General features: G+C 48.7%; 1 protein-coding gene across 2 annotated transcripts; it reads right to left on the bottom strand.

Annotated features, from left to right (window-relative positions):
• Positions 1 to 289: 289 nt before the first annotated feature.
• Positions 290 to 18,744, bottom strand: BTF3L4 (basic transcription factor 3 like 4). Of its 2 annotated transcripts, none has more exons than XM_020987764.2 (6): positions 18,636 to 18,744; positions 10,899 to 10,965; positions 6,867 to 6,980; positions 2,174 to 2,375; positions 1,391 to 1,450; positions 290 to 712 (listed from the first exon to the last, which is right to left on the bottom strand). In XM_020987764.2, exons 2-6 carry the CDS (start codon positions 10,950 to 10,952, stop codon positions 666 to 668), a joined length of 477 nt encoding a protein of 158 aa, XP_020843423.1. In that variant the 5' UTR covers positions 10,953 to 10,965; positions 18,636 to 18,744; the 3' UTR covers positions 290 to 665. The 2 variants fall into 2 exon arrangements, with proteins under 2 accessions (XP_020843423.1, XP_078012756.1); XM_078156630.1 differs by lacking the exon at positions 18,636 to 18,744 and adding an exon at positions 16,898 to 17,093.
• Positions 18,745 to 22,209: the final 3,465 nt, after the last annotated feature.

The raw sequence follows: 22,209 nt of genomic DNA, 5'->3' as shown, positions 1-22,209 counted from the left end.
TGACCAAACCATTCTAAGACAAAAGGGGGCAAGGAAACATCTAGGAAGAAAGGAAGGGAAAGAGAAACTCTTCTAAGCCTAACTGTGGAGTCAAAGGCTGCAAGACCTAAGGTGTCCCCCAGCCCGCAGAAAGGCATTTTAAACACAGAAAAGTCTTTGCAAATACAATAGTTAACACAGCAAACTGAAACCCAGTCTTGAACGTTCCCACGTCTTGAGTCTTTGAAGTCTAGACAAGACACTCACTTTTCACTACTTCTGTGCACTACTGGGCAAAGATAAAAAGGAAGAGACTTAAAGATTTGTTTTATTTTCTACTAGGGGCTGGGGGAGGATCAATAGAACTATTATCCAATTTGCTCTCCACTCACTGTACACACACACTCACACGCTCGTACACCCACAGACAACACACTCGCGAACACACAAAAACCCTCAAAGCTGCACCAATACTTCGTATTTTGACCAAAAGAGTAGATCCTGGGAGAAGTGCAAAATGCAAAATCAACTGACAGAAAAATGCTGAACAAACAGCATCATTAATATACAAAATATTTATATTACTGAACTATTAACAGGCGATGTTCTCTGCCGCTGTACAGCTCTGGAGCCACCCGCTCCTTTCTCCAACCTAGTCCATGCCGGCCACTGAGAATCATCAGACTCTAGTTTGCTTCATTCTTTGATGCTTCGTCAAAATTTTCTACGAGATCTGAAGAAAAGCAGAGGAAATGAATTGTCAATGGCTTGAAGTTTCTTCTCTGGGCCTCTCACCAGACACCCAGCCCTCCCTGCCTGACCCTGACCCTACTCTGGGAGGGGGGCAGGGAAGGTGGGCTGTAGACACCAACCAGTCCAACTTCCCTGTTTCTACAGGAGGTGTGGTTCCCTGCAAGAATGGCCAGCTATTGTTACAGCCAATGTAGGCAGCCAGTGTAGCTTCAAAAGGCCATCTCTGGCTTGAGGTTCTGTATATGAAATTTGGGGCTGTGTGTGTTTGGATATTTGTTTGAATGAAGTTTTCTAGGACAAAACATCAAAGAAAACTTCATTTTTCCTACTGAACCTCAATGGCTGGGTTCTATTAGTGTGGAAGGATACTTCTCCTGTGGACAGACTGACAACTACTCTAATGCCTTTGTGAATTAGCGGGGCTGAAATCTTATCAGTTGGTAGACAGCTCCAACCTTCACCATGTTAGGCCTTTGAGGACAGACAACCAATCCATCCATTACTGGGTTTGGCAGGCCTCTCCTGAGCTGGCCCCAGGGGAAGCATCGCACCCACAGTGCGCAGAAGGAGCAGAGGAAGCCTTGGGGAGGCCGACCCTCAGCAGTACCCAGTCCAGTCAGCAGGAAGCCAAAGAAATAAGAGCAGTCTTTAGACCCACCTGGCACATCGTCATCCTCTTCATCAATGTCTTCAGGCTTGGGTGTTTTGCTATCCAACACTGAAAAGAAGTTTCACAACACTGAAACCACCAAGTATAAGGGTTTACAAAAACCTAAAACTCACTCTTCCACAGTCCCATCCTCCTTGGCCAAATGAATCTGAAACTTTACAGGAATCTGAACAGGCAAAGCCAATACTGTCCATCTGATCACTGCAGATTTGGGGCCCAACAACATCAAGAGAGCTTTCACCCTAAGTCAGACACAGGTCAGTTCAAATACTGCTTCTTGTGTCCTCATCTGTCAAATAACAGAACTGGACCACATAAACTTCAGAGGTCACTGCCAGCTCTAGGTCGATGACTTTAGCACTGGCAACAGCTTCATGGCAGAGCCAAGTCAGCCAGGTTTCAAGTTTACCCCCAAATCCAATCAACCAGATAAAGTTAGAAAACAAGGACTTCCCCCCACAGTCCCACCAACAAGGGCCTAGAGGAAAAGCTCACATGGAGAACACCGAGTCCCAGAACCCAAGGGCCAGAACAGACCCAAAGACCAGCCCTCCACAGCTTTTACTTGACCTCTACTCGCTCTCTGACAGTGTTACTCTCAGTCAATAAAATCCCTCTGCTCTGTGCACGCCATATCATAAACAGATCCTTCCTAACTAACACAGCTTGTTTCCCATAAAAGCACAAAGTAAAATTCCTTTATCTGGGGGCTGTGGGGTACACATGGCAGTGCTGGTGAAGAGGCAGAAGGCACTGAATTCAAACACCTACCTTGCCTGGGGAACTGTTCAGCTAACTTCCTAAGACTTGTTAAGCTGTCAGCTCCAAGTTGGCTTAATATCCCAGGAAGCATTTCTGTGATTGGCTTTGCTTCTGCATGGCCAGTGATTGCAAAGGTGTTGGCGGAGAGGGAAGCCTGGACTTTGGGGTTGTTGAAATGAATAACCGTCCCATCATCTTTAATCATGTTCACCTGTTTGAACACAAGGTATACAGAAGGTTCACAAGCGTCTCACCACCTTTTCTAAAAGTAACCATCCCAATAGCATGTGGGCTGCAGACTCCTAAAGCTGCAACTCTTCCCATACTTCAGAGGGGGATCACCACATGGTGGAGAAGGCCGGTGAACCTCCAACGAGAGCAGGAAAGTTGCAGGCTTACCGCCAGTCCTGGCCCTGTTTCTGCATAAATGCTTCATCAGCTGCCCAGTGGGCCTCTCAAACAGAATCACTGGCACTCCTCCCAAGCCAAATCCCATTGAGTACACCCAAGACCCCAAACACGGGCTCCTCTGATCCAGGTGTCCAACCAGCCAACAAAGACGGCAACTTCTATCTCCATATCTGTTCTCCAGCCCCTTCTTACCACCCAGAGCCACCACCCCTCCCTCCCCACCTTACATCTTCTGGTTTCTTTCAAACCCCATCTATGTGCGAGGTTTTATAAGAAGACTTTCCTGATTCCCTTTTCTGCTGCCTCTCCCCAAAATACAACCTTAGTCTCATTTGGTACACCCTTTTATGTGTCCATATAATGAAGTACATCAAGGAAGTCTTTGGATGATTTAATTAATTTTGGTCTTTGTACCCCTAGTGCCTGGCCCAGTGATTGGCACACAGGAGGTTCTTAATAAAAGCTCACTGACTGACTAGAGGAGGGCAGAGCAGAGCCATCCTTTCATGTCCTTCACTGTGGACATACTGTGTGCTCCCCCCCCCAAAAAAAACCCAGAGCCGATGAATGACCTGGCGGTTCACTAAATCCACCAAGTCTTTATCATGATTGCCATGGTCAGGCCCCTTCATTCCTCTAAGATCATATGATCCCATCAACTGAGTGGGAGGGCACATCTCCTTGAACCCCTTCATTTTAGATGTTAAACGAGGCTGAGAGAGGATCTCCAAAGCCTACAATTCTATTGGATGCTTACTAGCTTTTCCTCCAAACTTCGTGGCATCTGCCACAAATCACTCATAATTGCAGCTCTGCTGTCCCGGCACCACTTACTCCCCAGTGAAGCCCCTTCCCACACCCAAAACAATGCCAATCAACAGTTTAGAGCTGGAAGGACCCTTAATGGTCATCAAGTCCAATACTCTCATTCTACAGATGAGAAAATGGAAGCAGAAATTAAATGACCTGCCCAAGGTCACACAGCTACCAAGTATCTGGGGCAGGATTTGAATCCAGGTCTTCTGGACCCCCAAAGCTAGAACTCTTCGTGGTTCAGCATAGAAATGTCAAAAGGATACACATTCTGTTCTAAGTTCTCTTCCTTAAAGACAAGCTTCCCCCATGTCCTCTCCCCATATCCTAATATAACATCTCCCTGATGCCAAGCAGCCAGAAGGAACACACGTTCATAAATTAACAATTTATGTGATCCCAATGGCAAACACGTTAATTAACCTAAATCACATGCGATGACTTGATCAGGAGATCCCCATCTCTGCAGGTGGACGAGTGGGCTCAGGCAGACAGGGTTCCTGATCTGCTGCCTACTGGCTGCTGGAGGAAGAATTCCCCCCCTGCCCCCCTTCTCCCATGACATTTTTCAGAGTTTTCCTTACTACAATTGTCCTTTCTGTAGAATGAGGCGACCAGACCAAATGTGTCCACAGTGCCATGCTCAATCTGAATCTGCGCCCGCAAGCACTAATGTCTCACTTTAGGATGCCAACTATGCACTGTTTGCACACGACCAAATCCTTTTTCTATCTCTGAGTTCATAATCTGTAACTAACAGAAGCTAGCTGGAAGCCTCACTGCTTGGGATCCCCCTTCCTCTCGGGTTATCCCCGCCTCCCATTTCTCATCTTGCCCGTGGCCAGCGTTTGTGGTAAAGGGCTTGGGAGAGGGAGAACGTCACTCGTTTAGCCCCCGCTCAGAGATGAAGGAAAGCTCTGGCCCAGGCCATGGGGGCCCCTTATCAGGCATTTACGTAGTTCACCAGGATATGGGAAGGGGGCTTCAATGGGGAGTAGGTGGTGCTGGCATGGCTGAGCTGCAACTATGAGTAATTTTTTCCATGGGTAAAAATGGGTGTAGCATCAGAAGACCACAGAGCACTAGCAGCACAGTACGCCAAGTACTCTTTAACTTCAGTAATCCCTTGAAGCACTTCAAGGCAGAAGTGCCAGCCCTCCCACAAGGATGATCACACAAACCCTCCACAGCTTAGCATATGGTCTTGGATGGAGTCAGCTGAAAAGTCCTCCACCCTGAGGCCAGCCATGGTGATGAGCTCAGCTAGGCTGGCTTGGGAGCAGTCGGGTCCAGGTTCCCTTCCAACGGTGGCAAGGCCAGCCAGAAGGCATCATCTTCTGCAGAAGGCCTTCCAGAAGGACACTTATGGCCTATTGTGGGCTAAACTGGAATTTAGGTTGGCCTAGAAATTTCCATTGATTTATATACTGTTTCTATAGGGAAATGTACTCCAAGTTCCAAGTAAGTGAGTTTTAACCCAACAAACAACCGCTCAGAACTTACTGTGTGCAGAGCACAGGGCTAGGTACTAGGGGGATGATGCAAATAAGATAAGCCAAGATGGCCACGGACCTGTGAACCGTGCGGTTTGCAGGCAGAAGAGAGAACAAGCTAGATTATGAAAACACACCTGAACAAAGGATATGTGCATGAGAGAGACTGGCCCCAGAGCATTTGCCGAGTCCAGAAGGGGATGGCCATTACTGACTAGCAGGCCCTGGGAAAACCTCCTGGAAAATCCCCATCACCTGGGTGGGCTTGGTCTGGGAACGCAGCCTGGGAGTCTGTGAGCACAGCCACTGGAACCTGGGCCCGAGGCCCCCAACACACTCTGCCTCGCTGCCTTCTTCCAACCCCTCCAAATTCAGCCTGGTGTGTATCTGCAATTACTCTAACCCAGTCCAGGGAAAGAAGTTTGTATCCAACTGTAGTACCTGCTGGGTGGTTCACTGGAAAGAGATGCACCTGGAGTCCAGAAGACCTGAGTTCAAATCCTAACTCAGAAACGAACTAGCAGTGTGACCCTGGCCAAGTCATATCACCTGTGTGCCTCACTTTCCTCAAGTGTAAAACTGAAGATGGTAACAGTAACTGACTCACAGGGTCGTTGTGACAATCAAATGAGATCATAGTTGTAAAGTGCTCAGCAAAGTGTCATTTGCGTGGAGTAGGTCCCACCCGCTTTGTAAATGTTTGCTCCCTTCCTTCCCGTGCTACCAGGACAACCCTCCGTTTGCCAAAAGTTATAAAGATATAAAAGGCAGATGGTAAACACTGCTCCTGCGAGCGTTGGGGGGGCTTTTTTCTCAACCCCTCCAACAGGAAAATGTAAGCAACCACAGGCTAGGAACATGGGCCAGGGGAGGGCAAGAGGGATGCCTCAGAGGATGCCAATGGCTGTAGGCACAAGTGGCTCTTTCCTGCACCCCCTCCCAAGGGTTTTCTCCATCTACTTGACAGAGCAGGGTCTAGAAAACACACTAACACTCTTTGTTTCACACCAAACTGAAGGTTTCTTCCATTCCCAAGTTTCTGCCAGCTTCTCTAACCCTGGCAAAAACTAAAGCAATGCTCTGTCCCTTAATGGCCAGTCACCTGTGGCTCCCATTGGAACCAATTCCGAACATGAAGAACAAGTGTGACTGCTGGGGGCTCCCCAGGCGGCAGCTGCACATGCACCCTCAGGCCAGACGGGCCCAGTGGGCCTTGCTTAGGGAGATCGTCACTGTGGCCACGATGCTCCGCAGGGCCTCAAAGAAGCGGCTGGGGCAGCATTCCACCAAGTTAAAGGCAGGTCACTTTCTCCAGGGCCTGAGAGAACATGATGTGGCAAGGACAGGCAGATTAAGGCAGACCCCACGTGGGGACATCTGCTTTCAAGTAGCAAAGAATATCAGTGACTCTAGATTCTAGAAAATGTGCAGAGAAGCAAATCAAGTCTATGCTTTAAAGCCGAAAAGCTGGTCAACTGAGTCTATGAATAAGGACTCTCAGCGTGGCATGGTGTACGTGTGCATGCATTCGAGCAAGCGCGTTCGTTTCAGGGCCTTGTGAAGGGGCTCAAGAAAACCTTGCCCGCTATTAAGTCAAGCTGAGAAGCCTCTTCTCTTCAAGAAGGTCTAGAAATAGCTTCTTGAGGGAAAGGAAAAGGTGATAATTTGTTATTTGGGAAAATCTTCCACTGTCTTTATCCATGCCTTAATATTTTTATGAAGTGCACGAATTATCTACAATTGCGTCAATTCCACCAATGCTAGTTTAAGAGTCTTAGCACAGTACAATTAAATTCACACGTGAGGCCAACCTTCAGCAAAGTCTGTTGTGACCATATGTAACCACACCAATGTTAGTTATATGAAAAATGACTCCACACCCAGCAGTTCCAAGTCCTTGGAAAAGACCAAGGACTTTGGGCTGATTTTTTTTTCCATCTGAAAAGTCAAAACAACCTTTTCACATTGTAGTCTAGTGACCTTACCTCTTCAATACCAGCAATATTATTCACAGCCAATTTTTTGAGAGAACTCTGAAGTTTCTTGTCATCTGCTGTGGCTGTCCTATGCACCACCTTCTTCTTTCTGCGAGCTGTGCCCTACAAAAGGCAGACAATGGGAAAAGCCTGAGTCAGCAGAGTCCCAGACTCCCACACTCACATCATCTCACTGAATCCCACGAAGGAAGCTGGTGACTCTCATGATCAGTGAAGGTGGTCAGGAAGCTTTGGACAACAAACAGATGGGATCTGTTTTCAAGAGTTCAGTCATGAACTCAACTGTCTAATCTGTTTCAAAAGCATCTGTGCCTCTTGGTTAACTCAATAATTTGAAATCATTATAAGCAACATCTGCTCCCATTCCAGTGCTATCTTAAACTAGATAAGCTAGTGCTAGAAGCCAGATGACTCAAAGGTCATTACTCAAATGGCTCTCTGAACCACCGAGGTAAGTGGTTCCTCCAGCAGTAGAGATTGCCACCCTTCCAAGGCATGAAGACGGGTCCCCACTTCCTAGAGTGCTCCCCACTTACTTCAAGTGTATTCTTTCCCCTAAATTCCTGTTCCATAAGCACCTACATACTTACACTACACGTAAAACCTTTCTTAAAAATACCATAGAATTTTAGGGTTTAGGGGCTAGTATAGTATACCTTAGAAGTCATACATTAGTGCCATCATTAAAGGCCGACATAAAATAAACTGGAGTACCAATAAGTAACAAATGAAAAGCCTACATTTTACTGGGTCATATCATCAAGGGAATCCGAATCAGACAGCTCCCAACTTACAGACTGAGCTGCAACCACAGATTTCCAGGTCCCTACTGTAACAGTGATGTATGTTTAGTGACCTAAACATACAACAGGTGACAACCAATGATGTAACTCAGATCCAGCTAAGAGCAGCCAAAGCCCAGAGCCCCCTGGAGCAAAGCCTCTCTGCACCTCGAGACCAAAGGCAGAATTCCCCTGCAGATCACTGCAGACAGGTGCAGGGAAGTTCTTTTTGCTAAAAAGGCAGGGGCTTGACCACCAGCAGGCCTCTTTAGGTCTCTCCGTGTTAATAAGCTGGGACCTCTCTTTACAGGCGGCAGCCCCTCACATGCCTGGCATCATTAAAGCACAGAAAAATTACTGTAGTAGGGCCTCAGAAAGTTGTTAAGAGGCTCTGAGTTCAAATCTAACCTCAGGAAGAAGAGTGTGCCTGACTCTAGGCCCAGTACACTATTAAGGCACTATAAAAACGGCTGTGCATATTATCTTCCTGCCTTTCAAGGGCTCCCAGTCAGCGATGTGCTGGTAAATGTTTAACACCCAGCAACACGCTTTTCAGTTTAATATGACAGTATTATTAACATTTTCTCCATCACTTTCTTAAGTCTAGAAATCAACAAAACAATAAATCAAGCCCTGATTTGTGGCCTCTGGTGATCTCTGAGGGGTACACAGTCGCACTGAAAATTTAACAACCAGCTCTCCAGTTTGAGGGGGGACCCTGGCTCCTTCCCATAGCATCTCTATGTGTCATCCGCACCACATCATGTATATTTCCATTATAAATCCACTACAGATTGTCTTTTGTTATTATAATATTACAAGGAGTATTCCTTAGTTGTTAGATATGGAAGGAACCTTAAAGAAAGTCACATCACAGAACATTAGAACACACCGCGTTGGAAAGGCCCTTAGAAAAACAGGATGGACAAGCCAACGGTCAGGAGAGCAGACTGAAAAACACCCCCCACCCCAGAAACTGCACTGGCTATCTTCACATAATCGTTTTTGACAGGATCGATCAACTAACAAGCACTCAGTGAGCCCTTCTATGCACCAGGGATACAAGTATGAGAAAGGGAAATAATCCCTCCTCACAAGGAACAAGGTCACCTATAAATAAATTCAGCATATATATAAAACAGAGAGACACAAACATGTATAAGGCAGTTGGGGGGATCAGGAAAGGCTTCATGCAGAGGGAGGTGCCTGAGGTGAGGTGGCATGGCCAACACAAAGGCCCAACGTGTCCCACGGGAGGAACGGAGAGAAGGCTTGGCTGGATGCCACAGTGCAGGGGGAAGTAATGTTCGTGGAGGCGAATGCCAGGTCGGGAAGGACTCTGAAGTTCAGACTGGAGTACCAAGGCACAGGAAGCCACTTGAGTTGACTGAGCAGGAGAATCTCACGGTCTTGCTATTCCTTGGCCGGCCGAGGGGCAGGGCAGCTGCAGTCACCTAGGCCAGAGGCAGCTGCTTGAGCGCAGGGACAAGTTCACCCTTGGCTTCTGTCTGTCTGGGGCCCGGCACAAAGCAGGCCCTTGATAAATGCTTACTGCCTAAAGGATCAGGCCTTAAGCTTGCACACTCCTTTCCATCCTTTTCAGAGAAATCTCTCAGATATTTTACACGTGTCTCTGCCTTCCCAAAAAGAGGACAGAAATCCTGATTAATCTCTTCTTGAGTACCTGGGATTACTATTGAACATCAATTACTCTATGGCATTTTAACCAGAGGTGCCCAACATCCTTCCCCAGCTCTCCTGACTTCTTCCTGGCTCTCGCCTGCCCCCTATCCCTTTAGTATTAGTTAGTATGCACCCATTCTAATTGGCCCATTTCCGATTTCTCCCTCTCCACATCCTCATTTGCTTCGGGATACGGAATCAGACAACCATGATTTCTGAGGCTCCCAGGCCTGCCTCACTGTCTCTCCTCAGACTCCCACGGTCCTTTAGGACACAAACCCAAGCCCAGCTTCTTTCTGTAGGAGCCTCTCCCCCTACCCCCTGCCCCTGGGCACCTTCCCTCTGACTTTCTCTTCCTCCTACTTATATGGACACAGTTGCATGCATGCTGCCTCCCCCCTTACAGGGTGAGCTCCACAAAGGCCAGGAAAGTCTTTGTGCCTTTCTTTGAAACCCACTGTGATAAGCAATTAATAAATGCTGCCTGGCTGCTGAGGCTAAGCAAGGGGCCCCCGATTAAAGCATAGGATAGACTGTTTCACTCCTTGTAACTTGTCACCGCAGGCCTTAACCCACTGAGACCCTGGACCTGGTAGGCACTTAATTAAGGCCAACAGACTGACTGATGAGCTGTCACATCTGGATTTGCCTCAGATTCTCATCTTGGCTGGGACACTTGGTAGGTGTATGACCTGGACTAAGCTGCTTTTCTCTGAATCCTATTTTCCTCATCTGTAAAACAAAGGTATTTGGCTAAATGATCCCTAAGGATCCTCCCAGCACAAAGTCCCTGATTCTACCATAAAGTGCCTACTATGTGCCAGGCAATGTACTAAGCCTAAGGCTACAAGGGCAGAAGTGAAAAGTCCCTACTCTCATTACATGCCAATGGGGGGACAGGGTACACAAATACAAGATAGTTTGGGCAGGGATAGCTTGAGCAGCCCCGGGGGCAAGGCTTCACGCAGAAGGTCCTGCTTGGGCTGAACTCTGAAGGACACTAGGGACTCCCAATAGGAGAGGTGAGGAGAGCAAGCCAGGCATGAGGGAGAGCCAGTGCAAAAGCACAGAGATGGAGATGAGAACCAGCAAGGGGACAATCTGAGAAGAGCTTTAAACACCGAACAGAGGAGTTTCTACTTAATCCATTTGCTTATTTCTAGTTTCCCAGCTATGTTTTGAACAGGTGACTTCTAGATATGTTATTATATTGAGTGATATTAAGAAAACCGTCCCTTTTCCCCGGGTAACCAGGCCCAGAGGAAGAGAGGCTATGCCTTTAGCAACGAGAAGGAGAGAGTCTCAGCCAGAGGCTGCCCGTTTTCAAGTGAGAGGACATGGATTCAAATCCTGATTCTGCCCTTAGCACCTGCAGTAAGGGACAAGCCTCTTCAGCTCTCTGAACCTCAGTTTCCCTATGAGCCAAGAAGGCGTCAGGCTAGATGAGCCCTGAGGCCCCTTCTTATACTTGCTGCTCTCTGGAATGTGACATCGGTTTCCAACCTTTACAGCCTACTGTGCATAAGAACACGACGGAGTCTGAGTCCACACTCACCTTGCCTCCTATCCGGACCTGAGCCTGAAGCTTGGCTAACTTCTCTTGATTCATGCTGCTGGCAGATCTAGAAAAGAAGTAGATGGTTTCAAGTCTCTGGCAAGTCTTAGTGAGCTCTGGCAAAATAGGAACCCTGCCCCCAAGCTCCCAGGCCCCTGGAGTTCTCACCCCCATCCTCATCCCTGTGTGACCAAGTCCTTCTGGTCCAGCCTCCTGGATGGTGCCCTCTAGCCCCACATCCCATCAGAGTGGAGGCAAGGCCCACCGGATGCCAGCTCCAGAAGCTCCTATACCAAGCTGCTCAGACTTGGAGGAGGCTTAAGGTCTTAAAACCAGCCTGGCGAAGCTCAGAGAGACATGAGGGATGAGCCCAGAAAGCTGCCCACTTAGTAACAAAGTCCATGGCTGTGGCCACTCACAAAGCCCATCTACTAAGAGACAGGGAAGAGTCAGGGAATGGAGCGGGCATAGAGGGATCTTCCACGATACTAATTTCCTGCCCATTGTACACAGTAAGGACACAGATTAAAATGATCCTGAAAAGGATTTCTAGAAGCAGAAAAAACCCAGGATGCTGGCAATGTCACCAATTCTGAGGCACCTCCAAAGAAACAACATTATTCCCTTCTTTGGCTTCAATAATGATGAAATAAATCCTCACGGCCAGTTGGTGTTGGTGTTTAGGCAAGGATTTTTTAACAGAGCCAATTATCTATTACAGAATTCATTAATAAAGAAAAATCTCAAAAATAGACCATACTCTCAAAGTATTTCCTACTCCTTTTCAAAGGGCCATCCATGTAAACACAAAAAGCCACCTGGGCCAAGATCAGATATGATGAATAGCCGGATCTCCGAGCGTTGAAAAAAGTGGCCACAAAATAAGTCTTTGTCCCAGATGAGATGATGAAATGAGTATCAATGAGAGGGAGAGGCCCAAGCCTCCACAAAGTTCTCTCAAGGCCTCCTCCACAGGCTCCTCATTTTCTGGCGTCCCGAGCACTTTTCCACACAGCACCTTCCTTGACCCTAATCTCCACATCACTGGAGACTGTGGAGGAACAGGCTGTCACCACAAAAGGAGGTGCCATTCTCTAGCCTTCTGTTCTTTTTAAAGCACAAAGAGAGAAGGCAGCCAATCAGCCAACCTCGGCCTCAGCAGAAAGGTACGAATCTCTGAACCCCCTCCGGTTGTTGGGCTCTCCTCCTTTCTCACACGATCCTGGACGAACTCATCCACAGTCCCCCAGCACAGCATTCGAGACCAGTATTAGCTCTGTCTTTGGGGCCCTGCTGCCTACAATCAACACTAGGTACCAGGAACTGTGTTAGGCACTGGGAACACAGAGATCAACATGAAATTGTTTCTGCCCTCCCTAGCTTACGTTCTACCAAGGAAGAGGCAACGCTTGCACCTAGGCAAACACAAGATAAATACAAGGTGATGTGGGCGGCACTGGCACCTGGGGGGGGTGGAGGAGGGGGGGGCTCTGGAAAGGGGCTAGGAGGAGGCATATGAGCTGAACTGAGAGATTCTAAAAGGCAGAGATGAGGAGAGTGGGTATTCTAAACATTGGGCACTGAGACAGCCTTGGGAGATGGCGTGTCATGTGTGAACAACAGGGGGGGAGGCCGATCTGGCCGAGTGTGCTGAAGTGTACAAAATGTCAGAAGGGTAGGCTGGGTCTGTTTAAGGCCAAACAGAGCAGTTTATATTTTACTGAGTATGGTAAGAGGTGTGATCAGACCTGGAGGACGGAATGAAGTGGGGAGAGAGTTTAGACCAATCAGCAGGCCACCAGAGTGGTGATGAGGGTCAGAGCAGGGGCCAGGGGCACAGAAAAGAGAAGATGGAGAGGCAGAAATGATGAGATCTGGCAACAGCTGAACGAGTAAAGAGCCTGGGAGGATGGGGGCGCTGCCGGAAGAACAGGGAAATCTGGAAAGGGGGCAGGTTTGGAGAGGAAAAGCCCAGAATGTTTTGGACAAGTTGAGGCTGAGATGCCAATGGGACACCCAGTTGGTGATACGGGACTGGAGCTCAGAAGAGATCAGGGACGGGTCCCAAGACCTTGGAGACACGTGCACAAATGTATCAAACCCCAGGACAGAGCTTTGGGGTATGCCACCATACGGGGAATGACACGGACAAAGAACCAGCAGAGGAAGTGAAGAAGGAACCAAGGAAACCAAGGCAAGGGAAAGTACCCAGTCATCTCGTCACTACGTAGGAAGCTACAAATGTGTGCCCATCACTGTGCTGGGCACTGCGAGGAGAAGGGGGCCAACTGTGAACTGTCAACCATGAAGCCTGAAGACAAGACCACTTCCATATCTGGTAACCAAGAGGGCCCTGGTAGCTTTGCAGAGAGCCAGACAGCAACGGGGTAAGGAGTGATACATAAGTGGAGGCTACACGTGTAGACAGCTTTTTCTAGGAGTTTGGCTAGGAGAGGCAGACAAATACAGGTGAGTAACTGGAGGGGATCGTTGGGCCTGGTGATGGTATGTTAAGTCTGGGGGAGACTTGGATACGTTCACAGGCAGCAAGGAAGGACCCAGTAGAGAGGAAGAGACTAAAGATTAGAGAGAAAAAAGGGGATGAGGGTGGGGGCAATCTAGGAGAGCAAACAGAATCAAGGGTACATGCTGAAGGCTCCTCGAGAAGCATCCCTCTTCATCAATGCCTGAAGTAAAAAAGAGAGGATGGTGTCAAGGGGTTTGCGAGATGCAGAGAAGCAGCAGCTCACAACAAATGAGCTGGTCTCCACCCCCCCCCGGCCCCGAAAGGGGTGAGAGGGTAAGTGGTGGTGGTGTAGGAGGCTTGAGAAGGGAGGTTAGGAACAGCCTCAGTGGGGAGCAGGATAAAGTAGGGATGAGTAAAAGCATTGCCGGGCTGCAGTGAGGGCCCAATTGAGAACAGTCAGTCTAAAGGCATTTACGAAGCACTTACTATGTGCCAGGAACTATGCTAAGTGCTGGGGACACAAAGAAAAAACAGTCTCGGAACTCACATAATAACCGGGGGGGGGCAACATGCAAATATCTAGACCCATGCAATACAGACACAGAGTAAATGGAAATTAATCTGGAAAGGAAAGCCATCACCAGGTGGGGGACCCAAAAAGGCCTCTTGCAGGTGACTCTCGAAGGAGGCCAGGGAAGCTGGCAGAAGAGCTGCCTACCAGCAGGGGAGAGGGCACAGCGTTTCAAGATTGGGGGGGCAGTCAGGGCACAAGCGGGAGACAGAGATGCGCTGTTTGTCGTAGCAGCCCTGGTGGGCTCAGTGGGTGATTCGCTTCAGCGCCATTCAGCAGAATGTGAGTAGGAGTGGAGGGGGTGGATGGTGGGAATAAGCCAGGCATTTAAGAAAATATTTATTAAATGAATATTTCTACTCAATTTTTAAAATGTTTTTTAAGTTTCCAAGATATTGCTATCTTTAACCTAAATGCACAGAATGCAGTTGTTTAAAAGTCACTCGTCTTCTGGATTCTGGGCATACTACAATAACAAGGGGGAAGGAGGGATCATAATTAATGCTAATTTGCATTTGATTTCAAGCTTTCACGACTAGATCTCAAAGCATTTCACAACCACAACCTGGTAAGGTGGAAATGACACCAGCTTTGCAACCAGAAGTCTTAACCTGTGTGACCTTAGCTAAGTCACTTCCATACCCTCAGCTGGTTTCTTCCCCTTAAAATATGGTAGACTAGATAATAACTCAAATGTATATACTGCTTTAAATTTTGCTACATATTTACACACATTATCTCATTTGGCTCTCTAAACATCTCTGTGAGGTAGGTATTATTATCTCCATTTCACAGATGAAGAAGGTGAGGCTGAGATCTTCATGAACAGGGTCACTGAGTGTGGGAAACAGAATGGAACCCTGATCTCCCTGACTCCCAGGCCAGCAGGAGTGAGGGCTCCTGTGCCACGTGCTTCTTGGTGATTTCCAGCCCCCCTTTAACAACTACAACCCTTCTGAGGAGAGAGCTCATATGCACGTTACCAAACAAATGAGGCAATGTTAGGCATGTGTGCATTCACACAAGCTCCCACTCTCAAGCCCTCTCTGGGTAATGACTGGGGCACAAAAAAGTGAGTCCTGATTGGTGCCCGAGGTGAAACATATGCCCATAAGTCAGGGAGAGTTTACATTTTATCATTCCTCAACCTGAGTCCTGAACACGCTGGCACAGAATAAAATGGCCCCACTGCTTATGGAGGAAGGAACCTGGCTAGAGAAGTAAGGAGGGCCCAGAGGCCCAATCCTGCCACTGCCCTGGGTTCTCCTGCCCCATCCCCCACGGTGGTCTCCCGGCCTTCAGCTCCTTCCCTTCCCAAGGCCTCCATGACACACACAAGGGTGACCATGGCTCCCTAGTCACAGGACACACAAGAGCCTCAGCTTGGGCCTGAAGGCCTTCCACAGCCTGGCCCCATCTATCCCCTATTTCAGTCAACACCACTCAGGGAATTCTGGGCACCATACTGGAACAGTCCACTTAGTCCCAATTTTACTGCCCTCTCTCCCACTTCCACCCCACATCCACCACATCAAAATCACTCTGTCCCTTGATGGTCCAAGTGCCACCACCTCCACAAAGGCTTCAGTATTAGTATGAATACTCCCTGCTCCCCCAAGTGATCTCTCATTCCCAGGGCAGTTTGTTTCTACTACCCCTTCCCACTCTGTCCTTACTACACTATTCTGTACCACACTTATTTGTGTGTGTCTGATCATCTCTGTTAGAGTTCAAGCTCCATGAGGGCAGGACCCGTGCATGAGACTGCTGGTAAGTAGTAGGTTACCCACTGTTTGCTGAATGGAAGGGAGTATTTCTACCCAGAGAAATTTCTCTACAGAAACGGAGGGGGCACAGCACCTGTAATACTCGGCAAAGGTGCTACGTAAACTGAGTTGGGCTTGGGCACTGCCGGCTGTCTGGTGGAAGGAGCGCCCACTGACCCTCCCCTCAGAAGCTGTCACTTCCTCGGGTGCTGGCTCCACCATCTGGGGGGGGTGGATAGTGCCTGTTTCTTCAGCTATAAAACAGGGAAACAATGTTTGCCTTTTCCCACCTCACCAGACTGTCAAGGGGATGCAAGGCAACATAAACGCGAGTTAATCTAGGTACACACAAGAGCCATAAAATGAAGAATCCTGGTTTGCTGAAAACAGAGACTATGACAGACACAAAAACCTCTCCAACCCAACTGCCCAAGACTCCATCCCACAGAGTTTCAAAGAAGAGACCTTTCCACCTAAGAAGGAAGCAACATGGAGGAAAGAAGGCTATCTGGGGAGAGGAAAAAGGTAGAGAGGAATGGGAAGGGGTGTGGAAAGATGCTCCCTGGACCCCAGCAAGGCAGGGTGACACAAGAACCAGGCAGATGGCGCAGCTAGGTGGTGCAATGGATAGAGCAACAGCCCTGGAGTCAGGAGGACCTGAGTTCAAATCTGGCCTCAGACACGTAACACTCACTAGCTGTGTGACCCTGGGCAAGTCGCTTAACCCCGCTGCCTAGCCAAAAACAAAACAAAACACCAGGCAGGAGGATGGGAATCCCAAGCTCAGGGACTGGAAGGTGGGAGTCCACGCTCAGAATGTCAGAATGAGAATATAAGGGCCTTCCAGACCATCCAGAAACCTAACATCTCAGAAGTGTGCGGGACCTGGGACCCTTATCTGAACAGCAGTCTCCCCTCTAACAGCACTGATGAGGGCTACTATGAGGAGAAGCCCACTGCAGCCCACTCATGGCAGGATGGACCAGAAGGAGGGAACTCTCCAAGGTCACTGGCAGCTTCCCAGATCCCAGGCCTCAGGGCCAGATCAGCCCTCTTCCTCCTCCCTCCAGCCCCAGCCCTTCAAGGACTAAGGCCTAGAGCGGCCAGGCTTCACCACCCCAGCCCTGCAGAGGTCATGTAGTCCAATCCACCCCCAACAAGAATCCCCCCCTTCCCCCCCAGTCAAGAAATGTACATCATTTAAGGCAGTACAAGATCTCCAAGCAGGCTGCCTGGAGTCCATCAAAAGAACAGGCCTTTGCTGTACTGGCAGGGCGGTGCGGTAGGCAATCCAGCGGGTCTCGTGTGAGAGTCAGGAACTGTCCACACTCCTGACAATGACAACCTGCGGGATCTGAATCAGGACCCTCTCCGAGCTCCACTTTCCTCCCCTACAGAAAGAAAGGGGGCCCTAGATAATCTCAAAGCTCTCCCCGGCTCTGTAGACTCTAAAGAGTCTATCTAGGCTTCCCCAAAGTCTCCTCCCACTACTCCCCAAGTGGGAGGTGGAGTGTCCTGGAGGAAAGTGCACTCAACCTGGAGACAAAGACCGGGGTCCAGAGACTCGGTTCTGCTCCCTCCTGAAGGTGCGTCCTCGGCTGAGTCACCCCCGGGCCTGCTGTTCTTCACCCGGCAAAGGTGATCACCCTTGCACGCCCTATGTGAAGTAAGCGTCCTGCAAACCCCAGACAAACAGGCGCTGCCGCTATTATTATCATCAAACCCTGTAACCACCTGTGTGTGTCTTAGGGCCTGGACCGGGAATTCCAGGGTGAAGCTTCTCTCAAGACAGGCCAGCACTTTGCCTTTGACAGACAGCCTCAGAGAGCTGCCCAGAGCCCTGAGAAGTGATGGGACTTGCCCAGGGCCACACGGCCAGAAGGGGTCAGATGCAGGACTCGACCCCTGGAGCATGACTCTCTATCCCCTGGGCCACACTGTTAAGAACCAACCTTCAGCTTGGCCTCTTACCCTATAAACCCAACTGCTAAGTTTCTTTCCCCGGTTCTGGTCGGGATCAGCAGGCAGGCAGAGAGAGCCCTGTCCATTTTACAAAGGAGGAAACATGGCCCGATGGCACCACAGCCTTCAAAGAAACATCAGGGACAAGATGCCAGCCCAGCCGGCCACCCTGGGCATCGTTCACTCTCGAGGGCGAAGAGCCCTCTGAGGTCCAGAGGGGGCGGGGGGAAGGCTGGGAGGGACCAGAGAGGCCAGCCCCTTAACTTTACAGAAGAGGAAACTGAGGCCAGGGAGAACTCACTCTATCAGAGGATGACAGGGACCAGAGAGGCCAGGCCCTTAACTTTACAGAAGAGGAAACTGAGGCCTGGGAGAACCCACTCTATCAGAGGATGAGAGGGACCAGAGAGGCCAGCCCCTTAACTTTACAGAAGAGGAAACCGAGGTCTGGGAGAACTCACTCTATCAGGGGATGACAGGGACCAGAGAGGCCAGGCCCTTAACTTTACAGAAGAGGAATCTGAGGCCAGGGAGAAGCCCACGGGACCCTAGCTCAGTCACCGGGAGGACCCTCAAAGGCCACGGGTCCTAGGCTCTCAACTGAGACCCAGCGACGATCCTCCCAGGACGGAGGAAGCCCATCCCCGCTCTGACAGAAGTAAACTGCCGGGACCTCGGAGTCCGGGGAATCCTAGGCCCTCACTTGACAGAAAAGGAAACTGAGAAACAGGAGAACCCCCCCTCCCAGGCCCCCGGTCCTCTGGGTCGGCGGAAGCCCAGGCCTCCTTTGGCAGAGAAGGAGCCCGAGGCTCAGAGAGGACCCGAGGAGGGCCTGCCTCAGTCTCCCCCTCCCTCTAACGGCCGGGCTCCCCCTCTCCCCCCGCTCCGCCTGGGCAACCTGGGCAGCCGCGCCCTGCAGGGCTCGCGCACTAGGGGCGCCGGGACCGAGGCTCCGGCAGCCGCCGCTTTACCTGGAGCCGAGGCGGGAGCTTCCTCCGACGGCAACACGCGGCGGCAGCAAGATGGCGGTCGCAGCGGAGGCAGAGAAAGGAGGCGGCGGCCGCGGGAGCGCGGACACGTGACACCGCCCGGCCCACCTCCCGGCCCCCAGAGCAGCCAATGGCCATACGCGCCCGCTAGAGAGGGGCGGTGGAGCCCTCGCGTCCAATCGCGAGGCGGCGGGTTCGGATGCACGCCTTGCATGCTGGGAATTGTAGTCCCCGGCAGAATACATTGTGTTCCTCGCTAAGGCGTCTGGGAGTGGGCAGCGAGCGAGTTTTTGTTTGGCATCCTGGACCTTCCTGGGGCATTGTCACGGGACTGGGGAGTAGCCTCCCGGCATATGGATACACTTGTCGTTGTGCAGTCCAGAGGAGGGCTTTCGGAGGACGTGGGGCAGTAAGCAACACATTTAGTTTTAGGCGACCTTCAAATAAATCCGGGAGCGTTTATTAGGCGCCTACTTCAAGAAAGCCCCGTCTAACTCAGGTCCCAGATTTCCAACTCAGTCCTTTATCGAGCGCCTAATTAGGTGCCTGCTATGTCCAGGCACCGTGTTAAGAGCTCGTGCAGAAAAAGTGCTTGCCCTCAAGGAGCGCTTACACTGTAGGGAAACAATTTATGCAAAGTGTATTCGTGAGTATGTAGAGCATATGTCATGTTTCATACCAATAGTCCTTCATGTCTGCAGAGAAGGGACAGGTGTATTTTTTTTCTATTTTTTTAAGGAGCAAGCTTTTTGTTCTTCCATCTTTTTCAGCTTGCCCGATTCTTTGTGACCCTATTTGAGATGTTCTTGGCAAAGATACTGCAGTGGTTTGCCTTTTCCCTCTCCAGCTCATTTTACAGATGAGGAAACTGAGGCAAACAAGATGAAGTGATTTGCTCAGGGTCACACAGCTACTCAGTGTCTGATGGTAGATTTGAATTCAGGAAAATGGCTCTTCTTGACTGCAAACCGGTACTCTATTCACTGTGCCACCTAGCTGCCTCAGGGACAAGATTAGTCATTCTAATTACACAGCATTCAGTAATTTAAAAAAACTTGCATTTACATTGATGTCATTGTCAGTAATGTTTTCTTGATTCCACCTCCTAAAGCTCAGGTCTGACTATGTCACCTACCTTCTCAATAAACTTCAGTAGTTCTCTGTTGCCTCCAGGATCAGATATAAAATGCTGTGGCATTTAAAGCCCTCCAGAAACCTAGCCCCCACCTACCAGTGTCCTTACATCCTGCATCCCAACAGGGGCCATCCAGGGACACTGACCTCTTTGCTGTTCAACAAATAGGACACTGCATCTCTTAGCTCTGGGCATCTTCTCCTGCTGTCTCCCATGAATGTTCTCTTTCCTCAACTGACTTCCTTTAAATTCAAACTAAAATACCGTCTTTTATCAGAAGCCCTTTCCAACCTCTCTTAATTCTAGTGCTTTCTCTCTGTTAATGATCTCTTATTTATCTTGTGTGTATGTGTATCTATATGTACATGTATATATATATATATATATATATATATATATATATATATCCTGTACATAACATGCTTTGTATATATTACTTGCTTGTCATCTTCCCTTTTGAATTTTAAACTCCTTGAGGGCAGAGACTGCCTTTTGTCTCTTTTTGTATTCCCAGCCCTTAGCACAGCACCTGGCACATGGCAGGCACCGAACAAATGTTGATGGATGGACTTCACTCTGCATCAGTTCATAAGTCTTCTCATGTTTCTCTGAATTTCTTACCTTAGACATTTCTAGGGTGCAGAAACAGTTCATCACATTCTTATACCCCAATTTGTTTAGCCATTTCTAATCGATACAACTCCCTCATTTTACAGAGGGTGAAAATGACACCCCAAAAGCTTAAGTGACTATCTGAAGATCATTCACTACTATCTGTAGAACTGAATTGTCTCTACAACCCCACATCCTTAGAACCCTGCCTCTCCTTAGTCCTACTTGGTCATAGAGGCTGTGTAGTTTCTATCTTTGTATCTGAAGGGTAGAACTCTGGACTTTCATTTTCTTTGATGTGATTGCTGACCTCACAAAATAGTCCATTTAGAAAATCTGTATTTCCAAAGAATGGGGAAAACAGAAGAATCTGATCACCTGCTCGTTTCTAACGAGTGACCTCTAATAAGTAGCCCAAATGGCCCCGTTGAAGCCCCAAATCCCAAAATAGGTCAATTTAATCCAACAAATATCTATTTTATAGAAGAGGAAAACAAGGCTCAGAAGAAGCAGGAAAAATGACTCGCCCGAGGAGGCACAGCTAGGAAGTAGCCGAGCCCATCCCAAAGAGATCATAAAAATGGGAAAAGGACCCAATGTAGAACAATATTTATAGCAGTTCTTTTTTGTGGTGGCAAAGAATTGGAAATTGAGAGAATGCCCATCAGTTGGGGAATGGCTGAACAAGTTGTGGTATATGAATGTAATGGAATAGTATTGTGCCATAAGAAATGATGAGCAGGCAGAATTTAAAAAAAAAAACTTGGAAAGATTTACATGAACTGATGCAGAGTGAAATGAACAAAACCAGGAGAACATTGTACTCAGTATAACAGCCACATTATGGGATGATTGACTTTGATAGACTTGGCTCTTCACAGCAATGCAAGAAGCTGACAACTACAAAAGATCCATGATGGAAATGAGTATCCACACCCAGAGAAAGAACTATGGAGTCTGAATGCAGATCGAAGCACTATTTGCTCTGCTTTTCTTTTGTTTTTTGTTTGATTGCTTCATTCTTGTGGTTCTTCCCATTAGTTCTATTCGTTGTTTACATAATGACTAATGGGAAAATATGCTTAACATATGTAGAGCCTATATCAGATTGTACACCATTGCGGGGGGAGAGAAATGGGAGGAGGAGAAAATTTAAAACTCAAAATTTTATGGAAGTGAATGTTGAAAACTTAAACAAAAAAAATAGAAAGTAGCCAAGCTGGGCTAAGAACCCAGACCTCCAGCCTCTAAGTTCAGTTGCTCAGTTGGGCTTTCCATTAGCCCTGGGGCTTTCTGTGCACTTCCTATCTCTTAGGGTTGTTGTTAGGCAAGGCACTTTGTGAACCTCAAAATGGGAGTTGTTGTAAGTATTATCATCCATCCTCCCAGGCAGACACTAGATGTCCTTGTTAATGTATGTGGGGGTGGAGGGGGGGTGAGAGTGTGTGTATGTGGGGGGAAGGAGTGTGGGCAAAAGATTGGCAGAACAATGACGGAATGAAGACTGTGATTTAGATTGGGATGCCAGCAAGACAAGGGCAGACAGCTTTTCACAGCCACAGCCCAGGGTGAAGGCTCATTCCTACCAGGGGAAGGAGAATCATTGCCCAAACCGGTTTGTTTGGTCTTATTTAGTGACTCAAGGAGTTGGCCAGAGTCTAGAATCTGGTTTGCAAGGGAAGGGAGGTGGGGTGAAGGGCAGGCTGGGAGAGACAGTAAACCAAAGCAAGATCAAATGATCGAGTGTATGTTAATGTGCTGTATAAACAAGAACTCCTGTGACTCAGTTTTCTCATCTGTAAAATGAGC

Source organism: Phascolarctos cinereus, unplaced genomic scaffold, assembly GCF_003287225.1.
Source record: "Phascolarctos cinereus isolate Bilbo 61053 unplaced genomic scaffold, phaCin_HiC Scaffold_5;HRSCAF=322, whole genome shotgun sequence".
Lineage (NCBI taxonomy): Eukaryota > Metazoa > Chordata > Mammalia > Diprotodontia > Phascolarctidae > Phascolarctos > Phascolarctos cinereus.
The sequence above is the reverse complement of the archived record's forward strand: the minus strand, read 5'-3'. Positions and strand labels throughout refer to the sequence as shown.

Excerpts from the sequence above, each read along its gene's own strand:
- BTF3L4 (XM_078156630.1), bottom strand. Across the intron at positions 2,376-6,866 it reads ATATTGCTGGTATTGAAGAG|GTGAACATGATTAAAGATGA; the intron begins GTAAGGTCACTA and ends GTGTTCAAACAG. Across the intron at positions 1,451-2,173 it reads TGAACAGTTCCCCAGGCAAG|TGTTGGATAGCAAAACACCC; the intron begins GTAGGTGTTTGA and ends ACTTCTTTTCAG.